General features: G+C 43.8%; 1 protein-coding gene across 1 annotated transcript; it reads left to right on the top strand.

Moving 5' to 3' along the window:
- Positions 1–83: 83 nt before the first annotated feature.
- On the top strand, positions 84–27,838 carry LOC100864055 (uncharacterized). Its single transcript, XM_086904745.1, has 9 exons — positions 84–311; positions 3,654–3,954; positions 4,767–4,861; positions 16,319–16,425; positions 17,031–17,305; positions 17,404–17,584; positions 19,815–19,988; positions 21,231–24,690; positions 24,782–27,838. Exons 1-9 carry the CDS (start codon positions 265–267, stop codon positions 25,887–25,889), a joined length of 5,748 nt encoding a protein of 1,915 aa, XP_086760871.1. The 5' UTR covers positions 84–264; the 3' UTR covers positions 25,890–27,838.
- Positions 27,839–27,992: the final 154 nt, after the last annotated feature.

Raw genomic sequence — 27,992 nt, forward strand, 5'->3', positions numbered from 1 at the left:
TCTGGGTGGGGTGAAAGCATCGTACGGTCTTGGAAGCGACTCGAGGATATTTTCATCGCAACAGTACAACACGTGCGCCCGGCCAGTGAGCGTACCGCTCGCTTCCTTCGTGTTTATCGATACGGTTTTTCAATACGCCGCAATATGTGCAACGCGTAACACACGTGGATCGTCTTTCTCCATTCCTATTATTCCCGATATCGAGGGATATACGAGCCATGACGACGGAGGCCAGCTGATTATCGTCGTCCACGCGATGGCAACATGGCGAACATCAAGGTGGCAGTCCGTGTAAGACCGATTTCCTCCAGGTGAGTATCGATGAACAGATCGATGATCGAGCGTATATTTCAAATATATTTCGCGAGTGATTTTAATTCAACGAATCCTGCGCGCGGAGAGAATTCGAAGAGAATTCGAGTCGTTATCGAGTAATTATTATCTTCGAGATTATTCGAGTAGAAGAAAATGTCATAACGCAAATTCCCAGTCATTCGTCCGTTTCCGTACAATCGAATTTCACGCAAAAGTACGGAAACAAGCGTGTTAGACAATTAGGATCGTGTAGAATTAAAGAAAGAAAAAACATATCAAGTATTTACAATTTCACGACCCGCTACTTTCGCCACCAGCAACCTCGCTTTCTGTGGCCGCCGCTCGATGTATTTTAAGAAACAAGCAAAAACCGAGGAGGAAGCCACGTCCTCCTTCCCCCGACATGCACACGATGCTTCTCTCTGGAAGCTAAGGTCAAGGTTTATGGCGTTGGTCTCGTTGTTTCGCCGCAATTTCAATTTTCCTCGCACAGGCATTTCGAGCTTTTACGAGAATTCCGTTTTCGACAAAACGTAGGTGGCTGGTTCGAAAACAGCGAGGACGAGGGAAACTATTCCCTTCACGGGAATAGTTAATTATTTCGCGTCGGTTGTAAGGGGACGCGCGCTGGGACAGGGAAATCTGGGGAGGAGGATTTATTAAGGCGCGCCTTTGAACTCGCTACTTATGAACTCGTTTCTATACTTAGAAGATGGGGCCGAAGACGAGAGCGGGATGAAATGACAATCGGTGTCTCGAGCTCGTAATAAACTCGTGATAATCGGCGACGAAATATCCCATCGAATCGTGGGATTATTGTAAAAAAAAAAAAAAAAAAAAAGAAATTTGTAGGAAAAGGTTTTATTACACGTTGAGAGCAAGTGAAATTATTCTCGTATTCGATGGAGAAGTGAAAAGTGTTATACGTTTTAATGGGAAAAGGGGGTCGAGAACAATGGTAAGATGAATTAATTGATCGGTGACATTACATTGACGAGGAAACGAAAGTTCGTTGTTGAATAAGTAAATTATCAATCCTTGCGTTCAATGTGGAAATGTGTTATAATTTCGGGAATAATGGAAAGTGAGAAAACTATTATTCGATTTGACGATGACTTTGAGAGGAAGTCTCGTCTCTTCATTCAGCGAAGAGGATAATAAAATTATCCACTCGCGACGTAAGGGCCCCGACGCGAGAAAGAAATAGAACGAGCAGTTTATTTAAAGCAACGAATTTCCAAGAGGAGCCATACCCGATCCAGGGGATGTTTTTGCGATAAAGGAAGGATCGACCGATACGAGGAGCAGCACGACACGTTGATGATACACGGTTAGACAGTTGAACGACTTGAAACAGAAATATCTGATGAAAGAGAGAGAGAGAGAGAGAAGGATCGTCTCTTCTAGAATAACACTTGTGCGTGACTGGTCTGCATAGCTGCGCGGCGCCTCGCGGAGGACGAAGAGGATAACAAGAAGAGAATCTATTCGCGTATACTCGATTCATTCAACATCTTCCCTTCGAGGATCCCTTGCTTTCGAGACGTTACAAGTCTTCATCAGTGAAAATTCAATAATTTTTTTTGTTCAAAGCATAATAATACGGTCAAAGAGCGAATCAATTATAATTAGAATAAATGTTATTCAAGCATTTGTTCGAAATTTTTAACTACTCACTTTTTCAGGTCTACTTCGAGGTCTCCATTGATTGATGACTTTTCGCGACTCGTCACTTTTGTATTTCATTCGAAAGCTGTTCGAACGAGAGACGAAGGGATCGGTAGTTGGATCTCTGTTCTCACGAATTTCCTGGAAATTGATCGATGCAAATGTGAAGAAGAAGTACGACGATAGATCGATAATAGAGGTTTGAAATATACATATCGACGATAGGAGATTCGATTCTTCTTTTCTCGCGTTGTTAAAAAAGAAATCGTATAATTTGGATACTTGCGCCAGATAGCATCATCATAACGGCGTGTTCCTCCCTCTCGAAATAATCGTCGAGGAAAAGATACGTGAACGGAGCATTATTTTCATCGATATTTCGTCACTTTTCAAGTTTTTACGTAAGAGTGAAATTCTGTTGAGAATTCTCGTTCTCGAAAATATTTTTTCGCGTTGAAGGATAGTCAACGAAAAATAAATAATTCTTTAGAATAATTTTCGATCGTTTCAAATCGATACTTATTAAAGAGGCAAATACAAAAATAGTTAACAATTACATAAAAACATGGATACGAGGCACAAAATCGTGCAATGATTGCACTGATAGAATCACGCGAGGATAGAATTTTTTAAAATACTTTTAACTTTTGCTTTGTTTTCTCTCGCATGCAAAAAACTGTACGCGTGTGCGCGTGTGTAATTGTCGTTTTAATAATAAAACTTAAAGCGATGGATGGATCCTAAATTAGATTAATAACCGATAATACGAAAGAGTAAATCGCATTTTATTTTCCATTAAAAATTAAATGTGATATATTCGTTCAACGTTCTCCAATCCTTTTTCGAGAATATTACAATTCCTTTTGTAATATTCAAATAACACACAACTTTCGTGTAAAGCAAGGAAAAAAAGAAAATTAAATACTTTATTAAGAACAATTTTAAAACAATACAAACTTCAATATTATCGGAAATCGTATATAAAAATTGTCGATAAAAATTTTCTTTCAACGCCATTTTCTTCGTCATATCGAACTAGGATCTTCTGATGATCGGACCAGAAGAGAAAATTGGACACGAGCAATTGGAAATTCGAAGGTTAAAAGACCTTGTTCAAGTTCCGCTCGATTATCGATTTTCCTTTTCTCAAGATGGAATTAAATCCAGAGAGGATTAACCATTCCATTTTGTTATCATTAAAGATAACAAAAAAACCGTCATGGTTATTAACGATGATCGATAATCACCTTAAGAAAATACGGGGAGGATTGGATGGATGAAAAAAAGGAGAAAAAAAAAAAAAATTGTCAAAATGGACAATGGAATTTTTTGACACGTTCTCGTATAAAAAAAGCGATGCATGCATATAGGTACACGCATCGATGACTCGATTCCAATCCAGGGAACGTGGGGGAAATAAAAATAAAAAAAAAAAAAAAAAGTTTCTGCGAAACGAGCGGGAGAAAGAATCTTTTTGCCGTGTCTCTGTCCGATAAAAAAGACGAAAAAAAACGAATTTTTCGCTTCGTAAACAAGCCTATGGGTTCGTCCGGTTTTGTTGTTTTTCCCTTTTCCTTTTCCTGTCGAACGTAATACATTTTTTTTTTCCCTCCCCTCCTTTCTTTTCTCTCTTTTCTTTTTTCTTTCTTTTTTTTTTTCTCGTCATACAGAGAGTCGAATTTAACGGGGCCAGAGGTGGTCGTCCACACAGAATCGAACGAGATCTCGCTAACGAACTTGAAAGTATCTTCGAGCAAGGCCGGAGACAGTCGAGAGAGGGTTCGAAAATATGGTTTCGATTATTGCTTCGACTCGTCGAATCCAGTGGCGCAGAATTTCGCGGACCAGGCAAGCATTTACCAAACACTTGGCCAGACGGTTCTGGACAACGTTTTCACCGGCTATAATTCCTGCCTGGTGGCGTACGGGCAAAGCGCATCCGGGAAAACTTACACCATGATGGGGACCAAGGTAACGATATAATCTCTTTCTATTATTTCATCTTTCCATTAACTTATTAAATTATCTAAATTTTTTATTAGATAACTTTATGCATTTGTCACTTCTTAATACCTCGATTTATAGATCGATGACATGATCCCTCCCCCCTCTCTCATCGATCAAAATATCGAAGAAGCATCGAGGGAAAAAAGATAAATTCACTTTTCTTCACAATTATTATTATTAGTATTATTTCTAAAAATTTTTGCTTTTGCATCCTATACTTTCTTCTGAAGAAAAAAAATCTTTCCAACTCGATATATCCTTCGATTATCTGATCTATATCGATATCGAATAATTTTCCAATTTGAAACTTTAATTTTCGCTTTTTACCCGTCGATAAGTCAGCGAGCGATCAAACGTCGCGCGCATAATTCGAAACGAGAGAAGGGAGGGGTTAACGATTTCAGGTGGCCTAAAAACTATATTGGCGGGAAACGGAGCCAATATTTTTTTTTTTTTTCCCCCTTGGCTCCTCGACGAATTTCGACCGATAAATTGGAACTGTTTTTGCGACGTTTAATTAAATTGTCCGCCGGCTTTCGTGGCCGATCGTTACAAAGGTCGGGGAACGGGCGTATGGAGGATTTTTTTAAAAAGCGAGGCACGTGTTGCGGTTGATACGTTGAGCACGTTCGATTTCAATTATGGGAAATGGAGTCGTTCGATCGCCGCGGGACATTCCGACGACATTCAGCTATTTAACGATACGTAATTCTCCCGTGCTAGTACGCTCTTTTGAGGGACGAACGATTGAAGATGGCGTTGCTGTTGTTTTCCAGGAGGATCCCGGGCTCACGCCTCGCCTTTGCGAGGGACTTTTCGCGAGGATCGAGGAGGAGAGGAAAAACGAGAGAAATTATGGGGTTTCTGTCAGGTAAGGATAGAAAAAGTAAAAGCGAACGATTATCGAAATCAACAACAATTCCGTTTTATACGAAGCATGGTACGCAGAAGCAGAATGGATCGATAAACATGCAATTTTTTTTTTACTAAATTTTAATTGTCCTCCTAATTGTTCCAATTGTAAAAAAAAATATTTTCTAAAGCGCGAAAAAATAATGGAAATTCTTAAATTGAAGAATTTCTTTATAACGTATGTACAATGACTTTTGACATTGATCGTAAAGAAGAAGCTTAACAAGCTTGATACAGAAAATTATATCTTTATTGCTTGCTATTGTTTCAAACAAAAAAGTATATTTTAGGACATTTTAATTGAATTTGAATCGATCGCGTGCATGTATCGATGTGTTTCAAAATATTTCGGGGGATCGAATCGTAAGTCAGGGGATTTTCGAAACAAAGCGAGGCGATAATCCGCGCATCGCCGAGATTGATAAGCGTGGGAACATTGCCATTCGCCTTTCCGCTGAGAAATACGCCAATAGGCGATCGAGAAATTGGCGGGTGTCGGTCAAGGTCCGCCTCGATTTTCATACAATTTCCCTCGAAACGATCCTCCACACCGATGTGGATCTCGAAAGATCGACGATCTGCTCCGCTCTTTCGTTCGCGTTCCCGCGCTGTTGCCGTCACGGTGCTTGCCATGTTCCGCCTATTAAAGGGAACGAGAAGTTTATCGTCCCTCTCGTTCACACACCTTTTTCTATCCCATAGTTTGCAGAAGCGATACGGTTAATCGAAAATGGTAATCGAGCACGCCGGAGGAGTAAGTAGTCTTTCTTTGATTTTAAACAACATTAGTCGAGGCGGGGCTTTAGCGGGGAATCGTTTTCTTCGAAACACCGTTGCAACGGATAAGTTCCAGCTCTTGGGAAACTCTTAATAGAATCTGTTCCGGAGGTAATAGCTTCCACCTTGTGCAATTGATTCCCCCTTAGCCTTCCCCTTTTCACCTTCTTGTTGTCAAATCGTGACCTTGTTACGTAGATTTTTTTTTTTTAATGCAAATTTATTTTTCATATTTTTTTTTGTCGGAATTTCGTTGTCCCTTCTTCTCTTCTTCTTCTTCTTTTTTTTTTTTTGATATTCGAATAATTTAAGCGATCGTTATTCCACAATGAAGGAAAATTTCTTTTCACCAAGGGAATTGAATTCAAGAGTCGCTCTTGAGATTATTTTTCATAAAGGGAAACATAAAGGGTTCGACTTTCGTTGTCTTCTTGTAAAATAAATAAATAAAAGTAAGTATTCTCATCCACGCAACGATTAATTTAAAATATAACAATTTATAACTCACTTAACACATCCCCTGTTTTTAGAAATTAATTCTAACCCACTCGATGGTTATATATATATATATATATATATATATATTTTCTTTTAAAAATCGAATCCTGTTGGAGGTTTATCGTAAGGATGAAAGTTGGCCTGATTTGACAATTCGTTAATGATCGAGCACAGAAATAAGAGGCAGCCGAGAAAGGAAAATATCGTGTGGGAATGGAGCGGGGTGATGCCACGGGAAGGGGGTGGACGTGAAACTTCGAGGTTAGGAGTCGTGAGGTTTGCGAGCGCCGTGTTGGCCTGGATGTGTCTTGTAAGCTCAGTGCCCCGTGACTCGCAATCCTAGGCGGACGTGTAAGTTCTCGTTTCTATCCGGGTAAGAATTTTTCTCTCTTTCTCTCTCTCTCCCCCCCCCTTACTTCCTCTCTCACTCGTTCACCTTTCGTTCGCTTTTCAAATTTTTTCCATCGCCGATTTTATCCGATCTTTCCGCGATGGATCGAGGAGAAGAAGAATCGTAAGAAATTCAACGGTTGATGTATACTTCTTTTAATTGTATTTTGTCTCTTTTTTTTTTTTGTTTCCTTAGTTTTAGGAGACGAACGGAGAGAAATTCAATTTTCAGGGTAAGAGTATTGTTTGTGATAATCTTCGTAGGACTGTTTCTTCATGTCCTTTCTTTTTAATACACAATTTTCTCCAGAAGTATCTTTTTCTTTTCAATTTGCTTTGCTTTACTTATCCGATGTTCATTCTCTTAGCTTTGAATTTCGCTAGAATTTGCTTTAAAATCGTTCGTATGCGAAAATTTTAACCTCCCCCCAATCCCATCCCGGATCTTCGATTCACACCTCACCTCGTAAACACAGTTTTATTAAACGTTCACAAACTTTGATTGCCTTGAGCTCGATGTAAAAATAAAAATCTGAGAGCCGAGTTCCGCCGTGTTGGAGTAAAAAAAAAAAAAATTGTATTTACAATCCGTTCAAACATCGATTGTCCCTTCTTCCTCCTTTTTCTTTCATTTTCCTTTTCTTCCTCCTCCTCTTCCTTTTTCCTCTCTTCTCCCTCTTCTTCTTCCCTGTTCGAACGAGGAAGAGAGAAGAGTGGTTGGCTCCATGCAACTTTTATCGTCGCTTCGAAATTCGTACCGCGAATTGGATCGCGGTTCTTTTTTTTTTTTTTCTCCAAGCTCGTAAATCCGGCCCAGGATACACGGTTGCTTCGAATTCGACGACGTTTACGTAAATCACTCTCTTGTCACGTCTCTACGATTAAATCGTTGCGACTCTCTCTTCTTGTTTTTTTTTTTTCGCACGAAATCATTGCTAATCGCGTATTCTTCTCGAGAATTCTGGATGGGGATGGGGAACGAGAAAAAAGGGAAATAAGGAAAGCATCGTTTTCCCTTTGCGTGCAATTCTTTTTTTTTTTTTCCTTGCTCGCGCGAAAGAGGAATCGCGAGAAAGTTGGGTTGATGTATTGCCGGATAAGCGAATCGGTCAGGCTGAGCGGCGTTCCTCTTTTTAGGCAGGATCTCCCGTCATTTCACGACGTAAAATCGTTAAATGGGTCGACGAAGGGCTCCCTTTTGAAACCCGTGACAACATTTCGCGTCGGTTATTCGAGGTTATACGTCCATTTCTCTTTGTTCTAGATGTTCCAATATCGACGTCGTATCATCTTCCACGTGGAATCGATATTCTTTCTCGAAAGGTATGCCACGTCTTTCGTTGTGATAAAGCGACGTTTTAATATCAACGCCATCCACGAATTAAATATTCTTCAAAGGATGACTCATTGATGGACCATCCATCTGTTTTCTACGGGACGCGAGAAAAGAATCGTCGTCTTCAACGATACGTTACATTATTTATCGTTTAATGGTTCGTCAAGTTTTCTTTACCTCGAATCACACTCTCGTTGAAATTAAACAAATAATTCTCCAAATGCTTTTCACGCGACGCAAATTCAAAAGAATGAAAGAATCGTCGTCTTTAACGATTAACTCGTATCGTTTAAAAAGTTCGTCAAGTTTTCTTTACTTTAAATCATACTCTCGAATTAAATAAATTCTCCAAATGTTTTTCACGCGACGCAAATCCAAAAGAGAAGAGAATCGTCGTCTCGACACAATCATCACGCCATTTACTTTAAATGTCACTCTCACCATCCTCGAATTGAATAAATTCTCGAAAACACGATCCTCGACCAAATGCTGTTCATGCGACGCAAACCCAAAACGGAAGAGAATCGTCGTCTCAACGATCCTCGCCCTATTTATCGTTCAATAATTCGTCAAATTTAAACGAGCACACCTCGACACACACACACCGCGTTCCAATCGAATTAAACAAAATATTCTCCAAAAGATGGTCGACGGATACCGGTGGTTTTTTGCCGTGCGAACCGGAAGGGAAGAGGCCGACGTTCGCCGGAACTTCTCCAAAGAAACAACGTTTTTATCATGGCGGAGTGTCTTTACCGCTGTTCATCATCCGTGGCCGTGAATCATCCTTTGTTCCGTATTGACCGTTCGACGAAAAAAGGAAACGACAGATTTACGCACGATCCGAATCGCGATCTCCACCCGCCCCTCCTCGCCCAATACTATAAATCCGCCCGTTTATACGATGAACCGGCAGTTATTAAAAGTGGAAATTCGTCTCGCGAAAATATGTCGGCGACGGGATGTTTCGATTTCGCGCGACAAAACTACCGCCGCCGTCGCGTTTCTTTCCGAAAAAAGGAAAAAATGGAAAATGTACACAAATCCTCGTGGATTTAGAGATTTAGGGGACGGGGAGATATTTCGAAACGTCGCCACCACGTTCATCATTATTGTCGTCCGTCGTGTTTTAGAGGTCGGTGTCGGTTAATGGCACGGGCTTCTCCCCGACTGAAAAATATTTCGCGTCCACGTTTTAAATTAAAACGTGTCCGAGAGAGGATTGCACGGGCGTTAATGGACCGGGGCTCGCGCGAAACGAGAGCCCTGTATCCTCGGTGGAAAAATTTCCCGCCGATAGAGCGTTTTCGAAAGCATTCTTTACGAGTCTTGAAGATTTAACGCGCGTGAAAATTTTGTCTCTCGCAGAAGGGGGGTCGAAATTTCGTCCACCGTGTTTTGCAGGATTTTTTTTACCATATCTGATCTTGAAAATTTCAAAATTGCGAAAGAGTTTTGAGGACGAATTCGAGGCTATGTACGTGGCTGTATGCGTGTCGTTACCAACGATTATGATGTGGTATCGTACGAATGATGGACTCCCTTCCCATTCTTTTTAATTTCATAGTTTTGTCTTTATCTTTATCGAAATTAACACTTTTGACACGATTTTGGTAATAATAAATTCGGTCGATTAGAGTCAGATATAAAAGTCGTCAAATCGTTGGTTGGTTTCAGACTTTTCGTTACTAGAAAGAGTGTTTTCTGGCAAAATTAATAAATTAATTTTTAATTCAGAATACTTTTAGATTCGAGAAAAATAAACTTGTTATAAATTTTCAATAGGTCGAATTGTAAATTGTAAATTCTGATTAATCTTATTAATCTCGAAAGGAGCGAACAAAAAATTTTCAATCATTTTCAATCACAAATTCTTCAAAAAAAAAAAAAAGTGAAAAAACCGATCCAATACTAAGCTCCAACAATTTTTCTTCGATCCATTTAACATTCACTAAAATTCGAAAGATAAAAAGTTCTCCTTCCGTCCTATTGTCGCCGAAAATTTTAAATATTTTCGTGCTCTCCACACACAGTCGGAAACCGCTTGCTAAAAATTTCCTCGAAAAAAGAAGAAAAAAGGAGAAAGAAAAAAAGCGAAAAGATTTTCCGGTCAATCCAAGATTCTCTCCATCGTTCTTCGGTCCGCTTAACTTTCAAAATTCAATACGAAGTGCCATCACTTTGCGCCATAAAAGTCTCCTTTCCCTCATTCTCTGCCATTTTTCGCAAGTGGATGGAATTTCCCACGGTTCAAAGTGTTCCTCCAAGGTTTTCGAGTCGCGGCCGTGTCCATTAAAACGCGACCTCCTCTGACGTAATTAAACCCAATCTCGTGCCACTTAATAACGCGAATAATAGAGAGTGTTGTCGCTTTTACTGCTCGAAACTGAGGGAGCGGTTCTCTCTAGAGAGACAGAGACAAAGAGGGCACTCTCGTTTCTTCACGGTGAATCATTTTTGCCTGCACGTGGCAATAAAAATGGACGAATGCGTGAATGCAAACGACTTCTCCCTCCGCCTGGCCGTCGTCTTAATTCGCTCTTGTACCCCTGAAACACAAAAGAAGAGTTAGATAGGCATAGGAAGGTGCTGTTGCAATTTCCTTGGCTCGGTCGTAAAACGAATCGAGAGAATGAAGGATAAATTCGAGGATGGAATTGTTCTTTTGAAAAAAGAAGTTTAAAAATCGAGAGGTGTAAAGTTACGTAGACATATATGCGAGGAAATTCGCGAATTTTTAGTTATGGATAGGTGAAAGAAGACTTGGACTTGACGAGAGAAAAATAGAGAAAGGAATGGAACGATTGGTGAATCGAGGAACTAAAACTTATCGCAAAAGTACGAGAAACGTAGTGGAGAGGAGGAGATAAGACATACAAACAAGAACGATGGTAGAACCACGATTGAGAGAAAATGTTACCACGAAAATATAAGAAATTCATCGAATCTTGTTATTTTGTACGAGGAATAGAAATTAATGAAATTCCAAAAGAAACTCTTAAAGTTTCTTAAAGAAGCGATCTTGATCGCTTGATTCTATCTCATCGTAGATTGAATTGTCGCCAATTCCGAAGAAACTTCTCAAATTCGATCTTACGTGATCGTTTAATCCTCGAAGAGATAAGATGACAAAAAAGGCGACGTTCAAGATGCGTACAACGAATTGTTCAAGTTGCCTCGAGACAGACAAGAGAGGGAGGAAAGTGTTGGGAGAAACGCTTTGAACGATACCAACTGCCATTCTCCTTTATCCAATCGAAACCACTTTTTCACGAATATTTTCTCGCTCGTTCAGGGTTCAGGGCCACGGACGAGTAATATCCCCCTCCGATGTATACTGGATCGATATTCAGGTTTTGTTGTGCAATTAATTATACCTATTAGCGAATCGTACTCTCAATAAACGGACGCGAGGCCGGGCGTATAATTTAATTTACGATCTAACAACGAACCCCATCCCCCCACCGTTACAATTGACACGTCCCGGTAATAAACGCGACACCGGCTAATGTCGCGCGTGAAAATTGTCGCACTCTCGCGTACAATCGTTAATTCACGCGCGATTTCCTCGTCCAACGGCGATGAATCCGCGATGAAACGCTCGTGTCAAGCGATGTCCTCCCTTCTTTTTTTTTTTTCTTTTTCGAACGCTTCAATATTTTCTTTTTTCTTTCTTTCTTTTTACTTTTTTTTTTTTTTTATTCCCTATTCGATTCGTCGCGAAGAAAACTATTTTGATATTTTCCCCGAGTTTTCCGAGATTTAAACCAATAATTTGATATTTGCAAAAAAATTTATATTTTCAATAGGCAATTGGATGGTAATAGATAATCTAAGTTCTAGATACTAGCATATGATTGGAGAGTGTTGGAAGTATCCACGATTTTTTTCAAATAAATTTAAAGGTATCGGCTTGATTTGCAAAAAAATTTATATTTTCAATAGGCAATTGGATATGGCTGGAAAGTATTGGAAATATCTACGATACTCGAAAAAGTGGCAGCTATTATCACAATTTCGATCATTTATTCGATATATTCCAAATAAAGGAATGTGAAAAATCAAAGCTATCACGTTACATGGTCCCTCGCATTTATTTTCGTTTCATCGAATTCGGGAAAATTTGTATCGAATATTTCGACTCAAAGTAATCCGTATCGTCGTTTACGTACGATATTTTAATTTTGACCAATTATCAGACAGGGGGACGGGATACGATGAATTCGCAGGAATCGGAAGGTCGATTCGTCGGCTCGACCACGGCCACGGAGAAACCGTCCGGCTGGTTGTGGACGACTCGTTGGCTGCCAATTGATCAGGAACCATGGTCGTTAGGCAACGGCGTTTAACGTGATTAAGTCGCCGAATTTGTACGCGATAGCATGCCGTGCCGCTCTTCCCATCCGCAATGAAACGGTAACCGATCAAAAGCTCCGCATTACTTATGCCTGATTGATCGATAGAACACACTCTCTCCTCTCTCTCTCTCTCTCTCTCTCTCTCTCTCCGTTCTCCCTTTTCTCCTTCTCTTTTTCCTTCCGTTCCCCAAGCAAGCATCGTGGAAACTTCGCCTCTGACCACATTCCGCTCGTTACGATCCGCGCCAATTCCTTCCCCTGCAACTTTCCATTCATTCGATTATTTATCCGCCGATCTTGGGTATACACACAAGCTTGGTTGTATACAAAGCGAGAGAGATTCTCCAGAAATTTGTTATCTCGCATATTTTTAAAAAAATCGTATCGATTTGTCCCTTTCCCCATCGATGGAACGATTCTATCATTGAAAATCGAAGTCATTTTCATTCGAACAAGGTGAAAATTCGCAGAATACAGTAATCGACAACGATCAATTTATTCGTGGAAAATTGATAATTGGAAATTCACAGCTCGGGATCGATTCCATTGGGCCGCGATCCTAATCGCGAAAATTTAATCCTCGCACGGAGGAGATATTGGCACGCGTCGACGATATCGATCCGTTCCCCATTCAAAAATTGGAGATTGAAGAAATTGCGCGACGAGGATCTGCTCGTGACTCCCTCCCCCCCCGGTGACCCAGTAATCGAGGGGGTCGATATTCACCGGGGTGTCTAACGGCGTCTAACGTTACAACGTATCGCGTGAACGCCGCGTGTGTCTCTCCCTTTAAATTCGAGCGGGGGGGAGTTCGACGACTCGTTGCAAGCCGATCAACCGCCTCGATTTTTATCTCTCGATAAAATTCTTCCAACGGAATTTGAAAAGAAACAGCAGGTTTAGGATACGTTTTCCTATTTTTTTTTTAATTTTCCAACGAAAGAAATCCTCTTGATTTTGATGTTTGATTCTGCTTTCGAGAAAACATCGGAAATGTACACGTGTTCTTTCGATTCATTTTTTTTCGAACTTTCGAGTTTGTCATTTCGCTTCAAGATTTGGAAATTGTTTTTTTTTTTCTCTTCCTTGCAAGGTGATATTGGAATCTAATTTGGATTCGGAGGAAAGATCGGGTTGAAAATCTTCTCTTCCTTCCTCTTCTCTTCGTATTGTTAAATGGTGGTGGTGGTAGACGGATAGATAGGGCGGATCGATTGTTATTTCGACACCGTTCGTAATACCCGGCAAACACGAGACCGAGCATTCGTTCCGTCCGCGGCCAATGGAAATGAGAGACACTCGACAACTTTTAAAAGCCTCTGACGGGTGACTTTTCCTTTTTATCCTCGCCTTGAATTTCGTTGATTAACGGCCGATCGATCGATTCCTTTAAAAAGACTTCAACATTCGGAGGGAATTGAATTTTTTCTTTCTTTCGTCGATCAATCCAATTAATCGATACGAGCTTTCTTGTTTTTCGTTTTTCTTTATATATATATAATTTCGATAATTTTTTGTGTAATATATATCATATATAGATTTTCACTGATCAAGGAATTGAGATGGAGATAAAATTTATGTATTTTTCAAATCTTTTTTACTAAAAACAGCAAGTAATATATTCCCAGAAAAATGTTTTCATTTCGATCGAATATGAAAAAAAATTCCGAGTTGATCGATAACCTTCTTAAATATAAATACGAGTGCAAAAGATTAATAAAGGAAGAACGAACGTGTACGTTTTTTCGACTCAACCTCGTTCTTTAATTCGGAACAACTGTTAATGTCGCGGTTAAACTCACGCTTCCAACTGCAAAGGCAGAAATTTTCTATCGTATCTTCAACCTTCTCCAAATATAAAAATTGTATCTTTGTTCTCGGAGAAAACAGAGCCACGTAAACGTAATTAATTCGAATCTCTTTTCTTATTTTTAAAAAGTTCGAAACTCATCGATCGATCGTTTCTCGTCAATTTAAACGCGACAATTAATCCTTGCCTTGTCAACAAAATTGTTTAAGCAGAATTGGAAAGATAAGCGCGTAGAGGAAACAGAATGCAACAAGATCGCGGATCGAACGGACAATGGTAGCCGAGTTATCTCGGTGAAACTTTTAAATAGCTTTCTCGCTGGCAGGGAACGTGGACGCCCTGATAAAAAGAGTTTACGAACCCGGCCGGGCTTATTCTTTAAGGCTTGCTTTCCCTTCTTATTTGCCGGCCACCTGCAAATTTCGCGATCGTGCAATGCAAATAACGAGGGGGAGGAGGATTCGATCGGAATCGAATTTGCGAATAGTTTCCTTCCTTGCCAGTTGCACTAACAAACCGATAATGCAAACTTTTTCTTTCGTGGAAAAAAGGGATCGTGGAAGCGATGGGGAGAGAATGGATCGAGAAATTATATTTGTACGTCGAAGAAGAAAGAAAGAATTTAATTCGGAGAAATTGTGTACATAACGAATGGAAATTATTTTTCATTAAACCCGTACGACGACGGGTTTCGAGAAAAGAAACTCTATTCAAGGGAAAGAAATGAATGACACGAAGGATTCGAAAATCCTTGATGGACCAATCGAATTATTTAACTTAATTGTAACCAGTGACAGTCGTTGGCTTAATTTCGAAACTGATTACAATGTTTTAATTAAGTACTTTATCCAAAAAGGACGCATCTTGTATCCGAATGAAATTAAAAATCGTAAAATGTATATCCTTCGTATTGAAGCGAAGAAATATTCGACGACGGTTAACGGTGATGCACACGATCCGTCGTAAAAGTAGGAGAAGATTTCGATAAATTTAGAATGCGGCTCTCTTGTTGATCCTCCGCTCTTGTTGCTCGGCCACCACGGTTTTTGGGGTCAAGGAAAAACGTCGTGGAGACGGGATGTTCCGGGACCTGGTTCGATTTTCTAATTTCTAGAAACGCCCCTCGTTCGAACGAGAGTTATTCACAGAAGGTTTCATTCAGAACCCTTTTCCGAATAGCGGCCAGAACTCGTGGAGACGAGCCTATTTACTTCGAGTTCCGTGGATGAGATACGTGATGTCAAAAGCTGGAATACTTTGGCTGAAGGGATGATGATGGGGACAAATTTGGAAATTCGATTTTGTATTCAATTTTTTTCACCGCTGTCTTTGGATCAACTTGGAGAACGATGAACTTCGACGAAACATCGAGTGTTTCTTAATGGGTAGAGATTAGTAGATATATCAATTTATATCTATTTCTATTTATATCGATTCATATCGATGAAAATCAATCGAGCAGTGAAATTCTTCGACTTTTGTATCAATTTTTGGAGACGTGGAAATATTTTTAAACGTATAAATCCGCTCGAACGATTCTTTCGTTGTTTGATATTTAACGAATTCAACGTCGCAGAGGAAGCGATCGATTTAAATTTCGTGGAGTTTTCTGAAATCGAAGGATCGACGACGAAGGACGCGTCGACACGTCCTCCACCGTTCAGGGAGAAAGGGAGGAAGCGAGCGAAAAGTGTTTCAGGGAAACTTCGATCGCTGTTAAGCGGATTTACCGTGGCACGCGCACACGTTTCACGAGCACAGTGGGGCGGATAATGACGTTAAGAGGATCGGGAAGCTTGGGTTGTGGCCGGGCACCGGTTGGAAAGGAAAAGTGTGCGGATAAATCTATACGATCCTGCGAGATCGAATCGTAGTCGAATCGTTGTTGTCCATCTCTTTGATACTTGGCGCGTGCCACCTATCGGTTTACTTGTTGAATATCTACAACGCATTCGATGACGCGAAATTATCTATCGATTGTCGCTTCCTCTTCCCGTCGTTTTCGTTGACAAATCGTTGTATCAAACGCGTGAATTATCGGAGTTGGACGACAAAGTGGATTATAACCATAAGTTTGGTGATTTTGGGGAGGAGAGAAAATTGTCGAAAATTGAAAATTTTCGAGGAGCGTTAATATCATAAGATCGAACAGGAACAGGAGATTGGAGATTGAGAATCGTACGGATGGAACGAATGTAATCGATCAAAGTCGAGCCGTAACGTAACGCCAGATGAATTCTGTTTCAGTTACTTGGAGATATACAACGAGAGGGTGAGAGATCTTTTGAAGCCGTCCTCGAGCACGGGAGGATTGAGAGTTCGCGAGCATCCTCGACTCGGCCCTTATGTTCAAGGTACAGGCCGATTTTCGTTTCCTTCCGTCCGATCCAGTTATAAATCATATCAACGAATAAATTTCCTTTCTTCTGTAAATTAAATTTAAGTAATTTACTTCGTATCAAGAAATGTAACGATTCATTTTATCGTACCCATATCGTACAAGGAAAAGTAGAAACTTTCTACTTTTTTCTTCTTCTTCTTCTTCTTCTTCGTCCGTAATTTAACCCTTTGCACTCGTATTTATATTTAAAAAGGTTACGGATCTTTCTTTTTATATTCAATCGAAATGAACACATTTTTCTGGGAATATATTACAAGTTTTAGTAAAATTTGAATTATTATTTCTTTATTTTATCTTATTTCACGTATACACAAACATTTAAGCAGAAACTAAAAGAAAACATCGTAACAAGCATTCCTAGAACACAATACTAATATATATTTATAATAATAAAATGTAGGACTAGCAAAGGGTTAATTCTTAAAACATCGCGACAGCATTGTACATTAAAACTTTAATCTTAACGCCACGCAACACATTTTCTAGCCCTTTTACCCTCTTTTATCAATTTGACTCGTTTTTTCCCCCTTCCATTCCCCTTCCGGAACACAACAACAGGTTTGACCCATCACGCGGTGCGCACCCTTGCCTCGTTGATGTCCTGCGTGGAGGAGGGTACGAGGGCCCGGAGGACAGCGTCCACGTTGCAGAACCCGAGCAGCAGCCGCAGCCACGCTCTTCTCACGATCGTGGTCGGCGAGGGATCGGCGAGCGGAGGTGCACGGTCCTCGTCGAGGACCTCGCCGCCATCTCGCGGCGGCAGCAAGCTACGACTGGTCGATCTGGCGGGAAGCGAGAGCGCGGCTACCTGCGGTGGGGTTCACCGGCTGAAGGTGAGTCGTTCCCTGAAAATAACGCGAATCGCAGAGAATCGATCGATTCGGGGAGGATGGAGAAAGGAAGGGGGGGAATGACACGTGTCTGTTTGCAGGAGGGCGCGAATATAAACAAGAGTCTAGTGGCTCTGGGGAACGTAATATCAGCCCTTGCGGAGAGAGGCACGAGCCCAGGGAGTGGGCCAGGCAGGAGGTTCATCCCTTATAGAGATTCTTCGCTTACTTGGCTGTTGAAGGACGCACTTGGCGGAAATGCCGCTACCATTATGCTCGCCAGTAAGTGTCTCCTCTTCCCTTTGATCTTCCCTCCCCTCCCCGATACTATCCACCCTCCTTCCCTATCTCTCTCTCCCCTCCTCGTCTTATTTATTTTTAGAGAAGGCGCCGTGTCCACCTCGCTTAAAAAGAGATGATTTACGCGTTGAACGGAGCAGCAGCAGCAGCTTTCTTTTCGATTCGTCGCTAATCAGGTTTACACCGGATCCTCCCTCCTCTCGTTCCATTCAGAGACCCCGGGTTACTTTCCTCCCCTCCCTCCCAGGATCACGATATTTAATTTTGGAAGACGACGACGACGAGGAAGAAGAGAAGGAGGAGGAGGAGAAGGAGGAAGAAGAAAAGGAAGAGGGAGGGAAAAGGAAAAATCGATGGCCGCTTTTTTATCCACTTCGTCACACTCTTTCCATCCCCTCAACCTCGTCGCTTGCTTAACTCCATAGCTTTCCATAAATTCCAGTTAATTGCCAGAGGAGAATTATTATCGCGAGCCTCTGATTCATGAAATTATCCCCTCCCTGGCCGCGATACTCGAGGAGGCCGGAAACCCGAGGGCCGAGGATGGTAATTGGTTTAAATGCTTTTTCCAGGCGGGCTAAGGCGCGAGGGGATTAAAATTCGATAACCGGCGCGAAAGCGTAGCGACGGGAATCGGTAAATACGAAATCCTTTAAAGCTTTAAATCGAGAGTCGCAGTCGTTTCCCCGTTTTGTCGAACGTTTCAATTCGTCGACGAGGGGTGAAACGCGACGATTTTCAATTCTCGCATAGGTAGATAGATAGATAGATAGATAGATAGGTAGATCTGTTGTATTAGTACGCAATTTCACTGTAGAAACAGATGAAAGTAACGATAGATAGATAGATAGATAGATAGATACCCGATACGATACCCATTTTCGCTCGCTCTTTGGAGGACGAACGAGTTGGCAGTAGAGTAGGTCGATCGTAGGTTGATTCGTAGAATTTGAATTACGCACGTAGAGAAAACGCAGTATGGAATAAAAAGAGGAGAGAAACTCTGTTTTCACGCATCCACGTAGAAAGGGTGAGTTGTATTTTTCGCAAAAAATAAGTAGAACGAATCACTTGGTACCATAATCGTGGTACGAAACCTGGTAATAAATCCTTCTCCATTCGTTTTCACATCGTGATACGCGTCACTATATTACTAGTGATAATCGAAAAAAATCTCGAGTGTAGCCGATACGTTTCTCGTCGAAATATTTCCGAGATTCGATTCCATCCGATCGAGAAAAGGTTTTTGTATTTCGCGATTTATCGATACGGAGAGAAAGAGAGAGAGAGAAAAAGAAAATACACTTTCTCCTTTTCTGTTCGCACGACAAGCGTATCGACAATCGAGGCTGCTTCTATTATTTCGTTTCGTGATTTTCGACCGTTCTAACGCAATAACGCGGCTCCGCGTTTAAACGAGCAAAAGAGAGAAATTTATCCCCCTTCTTCGAATTATTCCACTATTTCCAGACGAGTGGAAACCATCTAATGCATCCAACACGGTATATAATCGGTGGAATCCAGATGGAAAAACGATTGGCTAATTAGCGCGGCCGGGCTCCCGATACCACGTAAACGGAAGAATTGGCAAATATTCGTAGGCCGGCCGCGATGCGTATAATTAATCGCGGCGAAATATTCCAAACCGATGATCATCGGCGTCCAATTGAATTGCTAATAGCATTCGGGCTTATTATCGACCCGAGAGGGATGGCGAGGGATGGCGTTTAATATTCAGTATCTGCATTAATGGTTGACCGCGTGTTACGCGGGCCTCTTTTTTTTTTTTTTTTTTTTTTTCTAAATGTAAAAATGACATTTTTCATCTCTCTTTCTTTTCTTTCTTTTTTTTTTCGCGCGAAAAAATATTATCACAACGAGGATCGATGCGAGAAAAACTCGGCAGTCGAATTTCTGCCGATTTCTTTGACCGCTTTTCTCATCCAATTCCCATTCTCGATGGAATTTAACCCTTCGCAATCCTCGTATTTACGTATTTAAGAAGGTTACCAATCAAGAGTTAACAAGAATCCGTAGAATGTAATTGTACTATACATACGAGTGCAAAGGGTTAAAATTTGATCGATCGACGATCTCGAGATAACCGCGATTAATTACAACAGGTGGCGATTAAAAGAGGTGGAGGACAGCAGTAAACGAGCAGTTTGTTTGCGCCAACCTTTTTTTTTTCGTTCACGTGTCCTGTTTCCAGCTATCTCGCCAGCGAGCGGAAGTTACAACGAGACAGCACGCACGTTGCGATTCGCGCAGAGGGCGCAGAGCGTGGTCAATCGGCCGATGGTCAACGAGGATCCGGTGGCAAAGATCGTTCGCGAGCTCAGGGCCGAGGTGGCCAGGCTGAAATCCTTGCTTCTGGAGAAGGCAAGTCTCCTCTCTTATTCCTTCTTTAACCGTTTTACTTTTCCAATCCTTGCCTCTTTGTTGTTACCCATCCAATGTGGAATAAAACACGAAAGACGATCGTTCCCCGAATTGGTTTGGTCGCTGCTTTCTCGTACATTACAAGCCACAAAAGAAATGGCAATAACGATAATTTTTCGTTTCGGAATGAAGATATTGATAGAGAGGAGAAAAATAAATTCACCTTTGTCGAAGACGAGGATGGCAAAGTCAATATGTATTTTATATCGAGACCCGCGTTACCTAGAAGAGATTGGCTCGCGAGGATGAATCGAGCAAGTTTATATATATGAAATCGTCATTATGCAAATGAAACGCGGGAATTTATCCGATACTCAATGACCGTTCGATCCTTCCCGTGGAATTGGTCGAAAACGATTGCTGATAAAATACAGTTTCGCAGATGCGTGAGTTTAACGAGTGATCCATTCCATCTATCCGAGTAGATTTTACAATATCTAACTTCGATCCATGGCCCCAGTCCGTTACGTAGTCGGTCATTAATTAGCTTCATCGAATTTACCCTGGCCCCATTTATGATCGCCATTATACCGATTGCTCGTCGATTTTCGCGTTTCATTCCCAAACCCGTCGCAATTATCTTAATCAAGCCTGCTCCGCTGCTCATCATCGGTTTCGATGTTTCAAAGCTTGTTTGAAAGCGACGCGTTATTTTAATTATCGATGCGGCGCAGGTCGAAGGAGGCGGGTCGTCGATTGGCGGGAAACGATCGATTTCGATTTATTAACGATTTATTTGTTTATCGAGAAAATTGACAATCGAGTTGTACGCGCTGTTGCGAGTGCACAGATAACCATGCCCGCGTTACGATCGCTGAAAGTGGTGAATTTCGCGGAAGGACACGTCGTATTATCCACACCACCATTTGTTAGGTTAGGCCAAGTCACGTGACACGATGCGACGCTTCGTGACCTTCACGGTCACGTGACGCACCTTTGCCCAATGACGTCACGATCCCCACCGTTAGATCAGGCACGTCACGTGACACGATTCCACGCTCGAATCCAGTCACGTGACGTTAGATTAGACAGAGACAAATGATACACGCGCATGTGGCCGTGTCTCCGTCTAATCGACATCGTGGAATAAATATCCATCCTTCTTCAATTCTATTTCTCTCTTTTCTTTCAACTTGTCTTACAGCCCGTCATACATTGTTGCGAAAAAATCCTGCTCCTTTTGCAGAACACGGATCCGATGCGAAGGTGTTGTGCCGTTGCCAGAACACAGATCGAGCAGAGTTCATCGGCGAGCAAGTTGGATCGTGCGAACGAAACGCGGAACGAAATTCGAAGGAGGAGGAGGAGAAGGGAGGGATAGAATCGACGGCGAAGGAGGGTAAAGGGTGGAGGGAGGGCACCGTCTCGCTTCAAAGATCCAATTCCACGGACACCGTGACCGCGTATCGTGTCCCTCCTTCGACGGGGATTCGGAAGAGGTTCGGAGGTTCCTTGGAGATTTTGAGCGATCGTTTCGGGGCCAGCTACAACCGAGCTCGAGTGACGGAGTTGAACGAGGAGGGAGGGGAGGAGGAAGTGAGCGAGATCCACGAATCCGTGTTCGTCGACATACCGACATTGGTCGCGGTCCTCATCAAACCAGACGATAACGCCGAACAATCGCCCTCGCGGATCGAGGAGATCTACCCGGACGAGGTCGTGGACGAATCGAACGACGTGGAGTTCATCGAGGGTGATCGATCGTACGAGAACTCGCGTCGCGCGTCCGACAACGAGGCGTTACACGATACAAATTCGGCCTCCAGCCCCGTGGCAACCCGTGGACAGGTGGACGAGCCCGGTAGGGAGAGAAAGCGAAAGTTTCGCAAGCAGGACTCGGTTGACGCGATCTCCTCCTCCCCTCTGTCGAATTTGCACGCCTCGAAGAGGTTCGGCTCGGTGGAGGCGATCCAGAGGAGGGGGGAACCCGCGTTCTCGTTGCTCGAGAGATCCTACACGAGCTTGGAGAATCGAGTCGCGAAAAAGTTGAACAACATCCGGGAGGTGGAGGATCGTGGGAAGAAGAATTCGGGAGGGTTCAAGCGGCCGAGCAACAACGAGCCGCTTCAGCGCAAGGGGAGCAACGACTCGGACAGGAGTCTGAAGGAGTGCGCGAATCAATCGAGGACGACGAGCAGAAGCTCGTACGCGAGGAAGCCCAGTTTGGAGAGCCTGAGGCGGAAGAGCAGCAAGGACAGCAGTTCGAGCAGCTCGAAGGACGAGCAGATCCTCCCGGCCTTGTGTCGGGGTCCTGGGCAAGAGAAGAATTCGAGCAGAAAGAATTCTCTGGAACAGGAGTCCTCCGCCTCGATCCTCAAGAATCACACCCCCGTGCAGAGGGTGAAACGCGCGGAGATCGTGGCCGCGGTCACGGAGAGGTTGTACTCGAGCAAGAGGAGCGCGGACGATTCGCCGGGGATGCGTTCGCCGACGGGGGAGGCGAGCGTGGGCGACGCGGCGGCCGCCAAATCATCCGTGGCCAGGTTGAAGCTGCAAGAGATCTCGAGGAAGATGTTGGGCAAACGAAGACGGGTGAGCGTGGACACGCAGACGGATCGCTCGAGGACCGTCCGAGTGAAGGACACCGCTTCCCTCACCGAAACGCCGGTTGTCGCTCGTCGCGACGTCGCCATCTCGACCGATCATCGCCAAGTTTGCGAGTATCGAGGAGAAGTATCGAAGGGCGGGCCCGTGTTGAGGGTGAAGGAAATCGCCACCTCGACCGATAAACCGAGGACGAGCCTGGTGAGGTGCAGGGACGTGGGCAGCTCGGCGACCGACCTCGAGGATCACGCGATTCTTCGCTCGCCGCGGAACGATTCCGGTATCCTGTCGGACGACGGGCAGAATTATTACGACGGGGAGAGCAGCAATCCGAGCAGCGGCGAGGCGTCCGATTCTTGCCAAGAGGGGAGGAGAGAAAGCTGCACCAACACCAGCGCGTTCTCCACATCTCGAAGTTTCGCGGTGCAAACGTTGCGACCGGAAATGCAAACTGTGCGTGAAGAGGCTCGCGCGAGACGGTGTTGTTGCGCGGCAGGGTCCGTCCAACAGCGGCAGCCCGACGAGAGGAGCGTCATCTCAATATCCTTGCCGGACTCCGTGAGCATCACGATCGAGAGTCGGACAGGATCCAGGACGATCTCGACGATGGACGAAGGGAGGGACGAGATCGATGGGCGGCTTCGCGGCGCCGCCAAGGAGGAGAGCGCGGGGACGAAGCGGCGGGACGAAGAGACGCCGTTGTCTCGATCCTCGAGGGATCGAGGGACCGCGTCGACGCCCAGCCAGACAGACGGCAAGGTGTTCAGAATCGAGAACATCTTTCACGATCCTAACAACGCGGCCGAGAAGAGTTGTTGTTCGAGGGAGGGTCCTCGAGCGGGGAGCGACGAGGGGGGGCAGGCGAGGATCAGGAATTCCATTACCTTGAGGAATTCCCTCGGTACGTCCGCCCGAGGGGAGAAGGGGCACCAGCTCGAGGGATTTATCAGAGACGGTTTAATCACCGAGGCGTTCATCAATAGGAAGCGGAGTTTCGCCACGAGGAGGGCGCACGGTTCCCTCGTTCGCCAGGATTCGTCGAACAATTGGGACGTCCCACCGTCGTTCTGGCAGCTAGAAATCGGGGAAACCGGTCCGTTCAACGTTCGAACGTGGGAGGCGAATCGTGATCCCGTAACGTCGTCTTCCCCTCCATCGAAATCGAACGACGATCACGGTTTCTCGGACGACAGTTTGGATTACAACGAGAGCAACGTATCCAGCGACGATCCGTCGACAACGCCGAACTCGTCGAAAGGTAAGCAAGGGATGGCGGGAGAACGAGAACAGCGGGAGAATCTTTGCCCGCCCGACGTGGTCGCGCACACCAAGAAGGATTGCCCGAGATCGATCGATCCCAAGAGCGGGCCCGTTGCCGATTTCCAGCAACACGATCGAGAGGAATCCCAGATGAGGAATCCCTCGAAATTGACCGAGATCGCCGATCGCGAGTCCCTCGCGATTTCGGGCAGCAAACCGTTTCTACGTAACTACGTAGGGGAGAAAGAGGAGGAGGAGGAGGAATCCGACGTTTCTCCGAACAATTGCGGGAGGGGGAAGAAGAAGAGGGTGTCCTTCTCGAGTTCCACGATCACCACCGTTTCTGAGAAGAGGTTGGATTCGACCGGGATCCATCTGAAGCCGATCATCAAGAGGAGAAGGAGGAGGAGCGCTGTCGAATCCTCGGATCCCCCTGTCCATTCCTCGAACGAGGAGACCGACGACTCTCGGCAAGGGGGGAGGATCGGGTTAATATTGGAGAGCGGTTGGAAAGGGGAGATAGGATCGGCCAGCTCGGAGGAAGGGAAAGAGGAGTTGGCGTTCGAGGGAGAGGAAAGTTCGAGGAAGAATGGTGGCAGGAAGGTGAAGTTCTTTGCGGACGAGTCGTCGGAGAACACGTGTAGCGAGTCGGAGAGTTACGAGAACGTGGAGGAGGAGGAAGAGGAAGAGGAAGAGGAGGAGGAAGAGGAGGAGGAGGAGGTTCTGCTCGATCGTGCGAGCAGGAACGTTCTCGAGGAATATTTGAACGAGGCGGTGACCTTCGTGCGAAATCTCAACTCCATCAACGAGCGCGTCAACTCCGAGACGAGCACAATGGACAGGTGAGGATTTCTCGATCATCGATTCCTTTAATCGTTCCAAATTTTTTCAGAATAATTGTTTTAAAATTATTTAAAAAATTTCTCTCTCAAGGCGTAATCGGTGGCGAAGCGGAACCCCATCCTCTTGGAATCCTCTTCACGATCGCTCGAAATTCGGCCGAGGCGAGGAACCAACGAAGCCGACACGGATCGCCGACTTGTCGATCGACGCGTCGACCGAGATCTCGTACGAGAGGTGCGTGAAGGGTATCCAGAGGCTGGAAGACTGCATTCGAAGGATCGACAGGCACAACGAGTTGCTGAAGGAGAAGTACGGCGTCGATTGCGAATCTGCTGGCGCTAGACCGGATCTAGCGTATCCTAGCACGGATCCTCATCGCGCGTCCACCAACGACGACCACCACGACTCGAAAGTTGTGGGGAACGGGACGAGGGAAGTTGGTTCGAGAAGTAGCTCGAGCGTCGCGGAAGGGCGGAAGGACGATTTGGAGAGGAAGATCTTCGATCAGTTGATGAACGTGGCCAATTCCGTCCGGCGGAGTTCGAACGGGCTCTTGGAAATTTCGTCCGATGGCACGAAATTTCCCGATGAATCTGCGCCTCGAGCGACCAAGGAATCGTTCCACGGGGAACTCAGGGGAAATCTCAGCCTCGAGGAGGCTTTGGCCGACGATCGTAAAGACTTCGCCACCTACGAAATTACGGGAAACCTGTCCGTGTGCGGGAGGGCGCCCCGTTTCACGGATCGGAACAGTGACTTGGATTATTATAACAGTTTGGACGAGGACGACTTGTTGCGTCGTTCGAGAACGTTCGATCGTCCCCCTCGATCGAGGGATCGTGCGATTTTCTTCGACGACGACGATTACGACGACGACGACGCGTTCTCGAGCGCGAGCAATTACGATTCCACTTCGAAACGGGAGACGAGGACGAGTGAAAGTTGGGAAAACGCGAGGAGAGGAAATTGTACTCCCGTGCAAGGGTGGAAAAGGTGTCGCGAAACGGACGATTATCCGCGATGCAGGATGAGGGAAGGGGGTTGCACGCGCGGTTCGAGAGATATCGAGGCCGGTGTCGAGATTATGCCGTGTGAATGCAAATTGAGATATCCGGCAAGTCCGAGGGCGAGATTTCTCGAGCTTTTGCGGGAGAGGCGGCGGATCGTGGAATGCAGCCGTGGCGCGTGTGCCTCTTGAACCGCCACACACACCCTCCTCCCCCTCTTCTCTTCATCGAATCGTAAAATTGTTCTATTTTTCTATTTTTATTAAGTCGCGGGGCGACCACTCGCCCCATCTTGTAAATAATATAACTCGGATCTTTTGTAACAACCCGCACCCCCGCTGCAACGAGAACTTTAACTTATTCAAGTCTTCTTCTGCAAAGTCTTATTCCGAAGTGGAAGAACTCGTGTAATTTCGTCCCCGTTATTAATATTATAAATTACATTCTGTAAAAAAGAGAAGAAGAAAAGATTTTTGTTCTTTCTCGATAATTCGAGAAAAGTTTATACACCGCCTTTCTCAATCGTCGTTTTCCTTCGATCGCAAGATTCTTTGCAGATGATGAACGGCCGATTTTTTCCAATTTAAAAATCAAACGGAAACATTTTTCTACTCGCGTTGTTTCATTATAAACTCGACGGAAACGGCTGGAGGAAATAATTTATCTCGAAGCAATTTCGCGTTTTCTTTATTTTTCAAGGGAGGGGGAAGGGTTTAAAACTGTCACGACGAAATTATCACAAAGGGATCCCTCTCGTTTACGTTACTCTCGTCGAAATATCTCGTCCGCTCAAGAAATTGAAATGAACAATTGAAAGATAAACAAAGGAAATACCGGACAGGATATTAAGGAAGGATGATACGATACGATACTACAACGATCTCTCTCCCTCCCTTTATTTCCAACCGGTTGAAATAACAATAACTTTTATCATTTTCTCCCCGCGGATAAATCTCTTCATCCATCCAGAGATCTTTTAGCCAGAGCCTTTTTTAACGCAGCGGATTTCACGATCCAGAGAGAGAGAGAGAGAGAGAGAAAAGTTCACGAACCGAGCGAATTACAACTTCGATCCGAACACGCTTCGTCTCATCGACTCAAGCGCGTGCATTCTCACGACGAACAACGTCATCGATGCGATAACCAACGACGAGTAATGATCGCACTTTTCCACTTGGAATGCAACAATCACCGTAATCCGTAAATCTTGTCGTTCCTCGCCGAGATCGATGCAATGTCGCTTGATTTTTTTGCCGTCGAAAGGAAACTTTTGCAGTTAACACCAACTTTTCCCATATGCGTTACGGGCGTGCGAACAGGCATCGTTACGCTTGCATCAGCAATCGAAATGCTCGCGTTTCGCGAGGAGAGCACGCGTCTATTTTCACCTCTCCTTTCCCAATGCTCCTTGCTAAGGATAGGATTCTTTCAGGATATCGAAGGTAAGACGAAGATTTCTTTTCCGATATCCTTTTTTTATAAAATGCCTTTGCACTCTCATGCTTTATATTTAACAGGATTACCAATTAAGTTAACAAGAGAATGTAATTATAAAATAAAATAGCGCAAAGGGTTAACATTAATTATTCACGAAAAAGAATCTTTTAACACGTTGTTTTCTCTCAATGAACGAAGCCAGAAATTGAATAAAAAATCTAGGCTAGTTTTCTTAAACAATTTAATAACCATCTCGTCGAGTAAAATCTTCGGCAACACTGCTCACCAACGATCACTGGGAGAAAAACGTCGATATTCGAAAGAAGATGGAATTTTTGATTGAATTGGAATCGGAACTGAATGTAAAACGAAAATTAAGAACAACGATTAACGTAAACAAGGAAATTATTATACCAATAATGGAATAGAATTTTGGAAAAGGGTTAGAATATTTCAATATCCACGATCATCGAATCCCGACACGATCGAAAGAAACATTCGTTTCGCTATTATTCACATATAAATACATACATACAATTTTATTCGTCGTAATTTGAAATTATCGGCAACACGATATTGGGCAATAGATAAAGCGACGAATGCAATCTGTCGTGATAACACGTGATCGTTCCCGATCGTTTCGTTATTGAGAAAAATCATTTCGCGATAAATAGAAATAAACAAAACTGCACACGTTATCGAAGTTTGGATTCGTCTTGCGTAACGATCAAACGTCTAACGCGAAAGCGTCTCGTCCAACAATTCAACGTCCTCCTAAATCGTTAAATCCAATTAACACTTTTCCTCGATATATATATATATATATATACATACAATCTTTCTCTACTACAACAATG

Source organism: Apis florea, unplaced genomic scaffold (genome assembly GCF_048593485.1).
Source record: "Apis florea isolate Af1SG1 unplaced genomic scaffold, ASM4859348v1 contig_2350_pilon, whole genome shotgun sequence".
Taxonomy (NCBI): domain Eukaryota; kingdom Metazoa; phylum Arthropoda; class Insecta; order Hymenoptera; family Apidae; genus Apis; species Apis florea.

Coding starts and splice junctions, on each gene's coding strand:
- LOC100864055 (XM_086904745.1), top strand. CDS start 265: ATGGCGAACATCAAGGTGGCAGTCCGTGTAAGACCGATTTCCTCCAG. Junction 4,862..16,318: donor AATTATGGGGTTTCTGTCAG/GTAAGGATAGAA, acceptor ATTCTGTTTCAG/TTACTTGGAGATATACAACG. Junction 16,426..17,030: donor ACTCGGCCCTTATGTTCAAG/GTACAGGCCGAT, acceptor ACACAACAACAG/GTTTGACCCATCACGCGGTG.